We start from the raw sequence: 7520 nt of genomic DNA, 5'->3' as shown, positions 1-7520 counted from the left end.
AAATATATCATTCCATCTTTTCCTGAAAGGTAGACAATCGCCGCGACGTCACACACATGCAACAACACTCATGAATGAAACGTCTCATTGCAATGAGTTTGAATTTATCAAAAAAAAATTAGGATTTTATATTAAAAAATTGGTGTTTTATTGGTCTATCAGGGCTGTACAAAAACCGGGTTTGTATGCCTTTCTAAATTTTGATAGGATTAGAGTTCTAGATTGTGGAGTAACCGATAACATATTGTTCGACAATAGAACATAAATAAAAAAGTTTATCTATGTATTTAATTAAACAAATTGAGAATTATTTGTGTCAATAATTATTTTTTAAAAAAAGTCAATAATGATAACTAAAGATGTAACTAGAAATATTAAGAGATGAAAGTAAATCAAAATATTTGATCTCGTTATCAAGAGCTTAATTGCGTAAATATTAAAGTTTGATGGTCAATTAGGGACTTAATTAAAAAAATCTGCAACTAAGGACCAAAATAATAAAAAAAAAGGCACGTAAATCAAGGAATTGTAATTAAAACCAGATCAGGGTTTAAATTGAAAAAATTATAAGTTTATTACTCAATTAAAGATCAAATTGTATAATTTCAAGACTAAGAACTAAAGTAAAAAGGACAGTCAACTTTAGGGTTGCTGTTGGATTTTTGGCAGAAACACAATTGCATTGATTTTAAATTAAAATTAAAATTGCAATCTAGGACTTGATTGAACAAATTACAAATTGAGGACTAATATAAAATTTAACACATTTTTCCCCCTTTCCTTTTAAATGAAACAGCGTGTTTTGTCCAAAATAACGTCATTTCATGCAAGGTTCACTAAAAAAGAGATCAAAACGGTGCCGTTTTGAACGGCACCATCATCTTCTTGCCCTAGACATGCGAAACAGGGGAAGAAGAAGATTTTTCTTTCTTCCTTTGTCACCGCCCTCAATCCTTTCAAAAAGATGTCGACCACTTTTCACATGTTGGAAGGGTGGTGGAGGGGCGGTTGCACAGTGGCCACCCTCTGTCTCTCTCTTCCTTGTTTTTCCTATAAATACAGAGGAGAGTCAAAACCAACGGGTGGGGAAAAAAAAGAATAGACCAAGAGAAAAAGAGAATTGAGAGAGAGACACAAGAGGGGAGAGGATAGAGGAGAAGAAAAGAGAAAGAGAGGAGTAAAGGGAAAAAAACCAAACAAAAGAAGAAGAACAATAAGAAACAGAGAAGAAGAGAAGGAAAATGATTAGTACTGAAAAGTGTATTCTCATTAAGAATTTATGTCATCATATTGCACCTAAAGTATCATTAAATTCCCTAACAAAAGCAAGTTTTATATTAGCAAGTTTAAAAATATAATATACCTTTAATTCATGGTAAATGTTCATCCTAAATGCAGGTGTATCACATAAATAAAAGGATTGATTGATGAGTTTAAGGATTGAAATTGAAAGGATAAAAAGAAGGCCAAACTTAGCAAAGTGTTGCTGGTGCATTCCAAATTCGAACACCGTTCGGCAATTTGATCATATCTGGAGCTATAAATATCAGATTTAGGTCTATTTTATATCGATGGAAAGGTAAGACATAGACCTACAACTTCATAGGACTCAAAGACTCAATTCTGTCGTTTTCAAGCTCAAATCTTAGCAACAACGAAGACGTCGGAAGCTGTCCTGCAGCTCAAACACTATTTGGTTTTTGACTCATATCTTGAGTTCTAAAAGTCCAAATGAGCTCTAGTTTTTTTTGTTGGAAAGCTGAGACAATTGCCCATAACTTCCACAATCAGTTGGCTATAATTCTGATGTGAGCAATGATGTTTTGGTCAGCTAACAATATCAATAATCAACCCACAATATCAAAAAACTAGCAGCTATTAATGTCAAAAACCAGCCACCAAATCAATGGATGCCCACCAAATCTTCAATCAATCAATAGTTATGAAACTTAGCCTATAAAAGGAGGCATTGTCCATGTATTTAGTCATATATTAATTTTCAGATCAAAGTTATCTTCTTGCTTTCTCTCTACATCTTTGTAATGTTCAAGTTTTCTTTCATGCTATAGTAATCTCTTGTTTATGCTCTTTCATTTCCTTTTCTATACTTAGTTAGCTTATATTATATTTATGTTCTTATATTGATTATTTATGTTTTTCTCCTTCTTAATATTTAGCTAAGTTAATTATGTCAAGGTGAAAAGGTTTCTCTAATGGTGTTAGAATAGGTATAATATAAACTCAACATGAGCTTTAAATATTTATATCCAAGAAAGATTGTTATTAACATGTTTTATCTTTTTATCTTACTAATTCTTAATACCTTGCTTATTAAATGATTAATTTAGATTTGTGTTGTATAATATTTGGTACATCAAATGCTTGATCCTTCATAGTTTTCGGCCGACATCGTTATTATGATACGAACTTGATTTGTTGTTAATATAAACTAGCAACATGAATGCTTGATGATATTTATAAGTATGGTATTACTTAGATAAGATAATTAATATGATCATGTTAGTAATTTATAATGAGCTAATAACGAGAAATCATCCGATTAGAACCTCCTTTGTGTGTGGTTTCTAATTGAGTAATAAAAAGAGTTTATATTATATTTATTTGAAATACCATTAGTGAATCCTATAACCTTGACATATATTTTGTTATTGTTTAATCCTTACATCAATATCACATCCCAAAACTTTCTTCAACTCTTTTTCTTTATTTGTAATTTATATAATTCACCTCCCTATGGTTCGACCCCGGTCTTGCCGGGTTATTTTACTTTGACACTCCTGTACTTGGGATAACACATCAACTCTTTGATTGTGTCAAAAAACAAAGGAGAGAAGAGAGAAGGGGAGGAGAGAAGGACCGCCAGAGCCACCGTCATTTCGCCGCCAACACCTTTGCCGTCGTGAGCACCCCATAAGCCTTCGCAGCAACCACTGCAGGTTAGTTTCCCAACCTCTCTCTTCTTCCTTCTTCTACTTCTCCTGCCTCTACCTTTTATGCTTTATGTTCATTTTGCATGCAGAATGTGAACTCATTCTGTAGCATAATGAACATAATTATCTGGTTACTGTACACAGTATAGTAACCAACCAATTATAGTATAATGGACCAACCCTGGCCCATTTTTCATATTAGGCCGGTGCTGTCTCATTTTGTTTTGGGCCAACACAAGCCCATTTTTATATTGGACTGATGCGGCCTATTTTCATGTCGAGCTAATGCTAGCCCATTTTCTTTTTATTGAGCCGGTGCTAGCCCATTTTTATTTTTGAACCAGTGTTGGCCCATTTGAACAAAAAAAACATTAGTGATTTTCTCATCTTTTTATTTTATCCATTTTGGTTAATATCGATCAGTATTTTACACCAAAAAATACAAATCGAGTATTAAAATACACGGTTTTCGTCAAAACTTTCAAAAATACAAAAACATTTGAAAAAAAATTATATTTTGTGCATATGTCCAATGTGTCAAAGTTAAAAAATCATATTGTGTTTTTTTCATATATCAAAAAACAATGTTTTAGCTTTTATTTTAGTTTTAATAACCAGTTTATTAAAGTTAAAAGAACATTAGCTAAAATTTCAAAAACAACAAAAATTATATTTTGTTTGTCTCTTAGTATTTGGGATATGACATTACACATAATGTGTATTTTAGATATTTAATTTTTTTTAGACAATAGAACGATTAGGTTTTACCGCATTAAGATAAGAACCTCTTTATTAAGAGAGGCTTGTTTTGAACCCTAAATAGACCAATAATTAAAAACTATAACATGACTTTAGATTCTAACAGACAAAACAATACAGCCTACTTTAAGTAGGGTATATTTGGGGTGCTAATACCTTTTCTTTATACAATCAGTCTCTGTATCCGATCTCTAAAACCAATTAGGGTTCTTAGTGACCATAATACTAGGTAGCAACTCCCATTCAAATTTTTCACTGATAAGAGACAAGAATTCCTTGTCTCTTCATATTTTGCCAGAAATATATCATTCCATCTTTTCCTGAAAGGTAGACAATCGCCGCGACGTCACACACATGCAACAACACTCATGAATGAAACGTCTCATTGCAATGAGTTTGAATTTATCAAAAAAAAATTTTAGGATTTTATATTAAAAAATTAATGTTTTATTGGTCTATCAGGGATGTACAAAAACCAGGTTTGTATGCCTTTCTAAATTTTGATAGCATTAGAGTTCTAGATTGTGGAGTAACCGATAACATATTGTTCGACAATAGAACATAAATAAAAAAGTTTATCCATGGATTTAATTAAACAAATTGAGAAATATTTGTGTTAATAATTATTTTTTAAGAAAGTCATTAATGATAACTAAAGATGTAAATGGATATATTAAGAGATGAAAGTAAATCAAAATATTTGATCTTGCAACATGGATCATTTACTCCAATGTATTCAATGAATCCATTTATTAAAATTAATTTTTATTTAATTAAATGATGGTAGAAATAAACACAAACGTGAAATTGATTGATCAAAATCAAAGTGAAAAAAATATCAAATAAGGTTGCACTTATTATAAAAATTATCCAATAAATATAAAAAATATATAAAAAATAGAATAATCTCTTCAAAAATTAAATACATACAAAATAATTAAAAACCAACCATTATTTAAAAAAAAAAAGCTAAATAAAAAAATAGAGAGAAGAATCATCAATTTAAATATAAGTTAAAAATTAAATAAAAAACACATAAAAAAAACATCAATTAAATAAAAGGCAGAATTATGAAAAGAGAAGGGAAGAAAGAAAGATGTTATGTGTGTGTGTTTGTATTGTTGCGTTTGACAAGTTAGGCAAGCGTGCCTGCCCATTTGTAAAAGGCTTGTGTGCGAGCCTTTATTTTTTAAAAATATGTTAATAGTGTTGTTCGTCCCAACTTTTTTTTTTAAAAAAAAACTCAGACAACATGTCATTTTTTCCCTAAATAGTGGCTGAAAAATTAGGATTCATGGTTTTTTTTATCCAAACACCTTGATCTTTTTAATAGCCTTAAACAACCTAAAAATACAATAAAAATTTGAAATAAAAAGTCTTGAAATAAAAAGTTTTTATGAACTTTGATATGATTGTTTAGGCAATTTAAAGGTAAAAAATAAATTCAAGTGAAACTCTTTTAACGAAATAAAACTTATTTACATTAAGATTAATCATTTTGGTAACTAGAATTAATGTTAACCTCAATTTTTTTATTATTATCAAAATCTTACAATTTTTTCCTCTCCTCTCTCAAACTAAGAAATAATAAACTAAGGACTAAGATTTTTTCAATTAAGTCTTTTAAGAAACTTTCTCTCAATAAAGGCTTGAATTTTTATTTTTTATTTTTACAAAAGAGAGATTTTAATTCTAAATATTTTAAAGAAAATAAGATAGTAATACTATTTAAGTTAAAATTCATTAAAGATTATTTATGAGAATATATTAGTTTCACCAATGATTCCTTATAATTACTGCAATGCTAGCTTTCCATCAATAACTATTTATTTTTGCCATTAAAATATGAATATCCAAATATATTTTTTTGACTGCTGGGTGCCGGATATATCTATTTCGATCATATCCAATTTTATTTTTTTTATTTGTTTTTTTACTTGGAGGATTAACCCTAAACAATCCGGAATAGGATGTCCAGGATGGAAAAGGAATCCCATCGGCTTGCTAATCAATAGATACCCTAACTAATCCGGAATAGGATGTCCGAGATGGAACAGGAATCCCATCGGCTTGCTGATCAATAGATTAGCAGCCTATATAATGAAGCACCTCCAGGGTTGAAATCTACTCCATTCTTTAGCCTTCCAAGAATTGATCGTTAGAATAATTAGGAGAAACCAAATTAAGCCATCTCTCCATGTCTCTCACGGAGCTCAAACGCTCTTCTAGTCAAGAAAATATCCATCATGTTTCTGTCAAAAGACTAAAACTCTTCAAGAATAAACTAGTATCCTATTCGCCATCGCCATCTTGGGAGCTTCTTTTCCTAGTGGCTCAGTATCTAGACCCTAAATCCCTTGCTGCTGCTTCTTGTGTGTCCAAATCATGGCTGGAGTCATTCTCCTCTGAGGATATCTGGCGGCCGATATGCTCTGCTCACTACCCTTCTGTCTACAACCTCAAACACGTAGACCCAGCTGTCTCTTGTCACCGCCTTTACGGTATTGCCTCCACCGCAGCCTCCAAGCTCCAGCTTCAAAAGCCAATAAAACCCCACCTGCCCCTAAATGACCTCCTCTTCGTCATCCATGCAAGGACCGGAGAGTCTTCCACTTTATTCACCCTATCGAAACCATGCGATGAACTCCGGGTAGATCCTAATGGGATGTTCAAGTTCGCTGTCGACGTAGATCTTGAGTCTTCACTGAAAAAGGAAGCGATACGGGAGATAAAAGTCACGTGGAACGTTGTGTTGAGAGGTTGGAAAGCTGTATTTAATATGATGGAATCGTGTAGTGGAAAGGCCAGCCTTGTTCCGGAGGCAGAAGACTTGTTTTCCAAGGAGCTTCCATTGCCGGGGTGTTGCTCAAACATGGTCACCGCAAGCAGCCTTGTTGCCGAGATGAAGTTGGGATTTTTCTGTGAGAATTATGCTGATGAGGAGGAGGGTATAAAGGATATCGACGGCAAGTTCAAGAGAGGAAAGTTGAGTTTGGCCATCATGAATACAAAACATTGGAGGTACCTAAGCATGGATGATGCTCTGAGACATTTGCAGCACTTTTTGCTGCCTTGCGATGCTTAAGTCGTTCTCATCTCCTCTCTGATCACTTCTGGGAAGCTTGCGTGGTGGCTCCTCTGATCAAGCTTCTTGCAGTTCTTTTTTTATTCATTTTAGTTTTACAAGTCTGGCATTGTGTAGCCTGTGATTACAATGATTAATGCTAATAAATTTCATCAGCAGTGATTTTTTACTGTTTAATATCTTTGATGATTCTGTCTTCCTACCCATGAAATCTTTTTTAGACTCTCAAAATAATAATAATAAATAAATAAATAAAATAAAAAGACATCTCTGACAGCACAAGAAACAAGCCTTCTTCCCAAAAGATAAAAAACTATTGCTATCGAATTCAGATATGATATAACTCAAAATGAGTCCCTTTAATTCCTGCATGTCTAGCAAAAGCAACTCCTGCAATGCCAATAACTTCACCAGCAACAGGTGTGTGTATTATTACCACCTAAAAAATTAAATGGCAAGAGTGTTTTACTGTAGTATAATATATCTTGAGATTAGGTTTTTTTTCAAGGTAAAAATACTTTTTTATCCTCAAAGTTAACAAAATATAGACTCTTAATTAATAGCTTTCTTGATTTCTTGATTTTGTATAAGTTTCTTAACAGTAAAAATATGTATTTATCTCTTAGTTAAAAAAATATTTAGCAGCCGAATAAGGGTGTTTCAGGGTTTTTAAATTTTAATATACAATGCAATTATATTTTTAACATTCAAAGAGATAAAATATA

At 32.0% G+C, this 7520-nt stretch overlaps 1 protein-coding gene across 1 annotated transcript; it reads left to right on the top strand.

The window, feature by feature from the left end:
• Positions 1-5907: 5907 nt before the first annotated feature.
• On the top strand, positions 5908-6795 carry LOC105118023 (probable F-box protein At5g04010). The gene has a single exon (XM_011015865.1). The coding sequence runs from the start codon at positions 5908-5910 to the stop codon at positions 6793-6795; it is 888 nt and encodes a 295-aa protein (XP_011014167.1).
• Positions 6796-7520: the final 725 nt, after the last annotated feature.

This window comes from Populus euphratica, unplaced genomic scaffold, assembly GCF_000495115.2.
Source record: "Populus euphratica unplaced genomic scaffold, PopEup_1.0 scaffold1719.1, whole genome shotgun sequence".
Taxonomy (NCBI): domain Eukaryota; kingdom Viridiplantae; phylum Streptophyta; class Magnoliopsida; order Malpighiales; family Salicaceae; genus Populus; species Populus euphratica.
The sequence above is the reverse complement of the archived record's forward strand: the minus strand, read 5'-3'. Positions and strand labels throughout refer to the sequence as shown.

Excerpts from the sequence above, each read along its gene's own strand:
- LOC105118023 (XM_011015865.1), top strand. The coding sequence starts at position 5,908 with ATGTCTCTCACGGAGCTCAAACGCTCTTCTAGTCAAGAAAATATCCAT.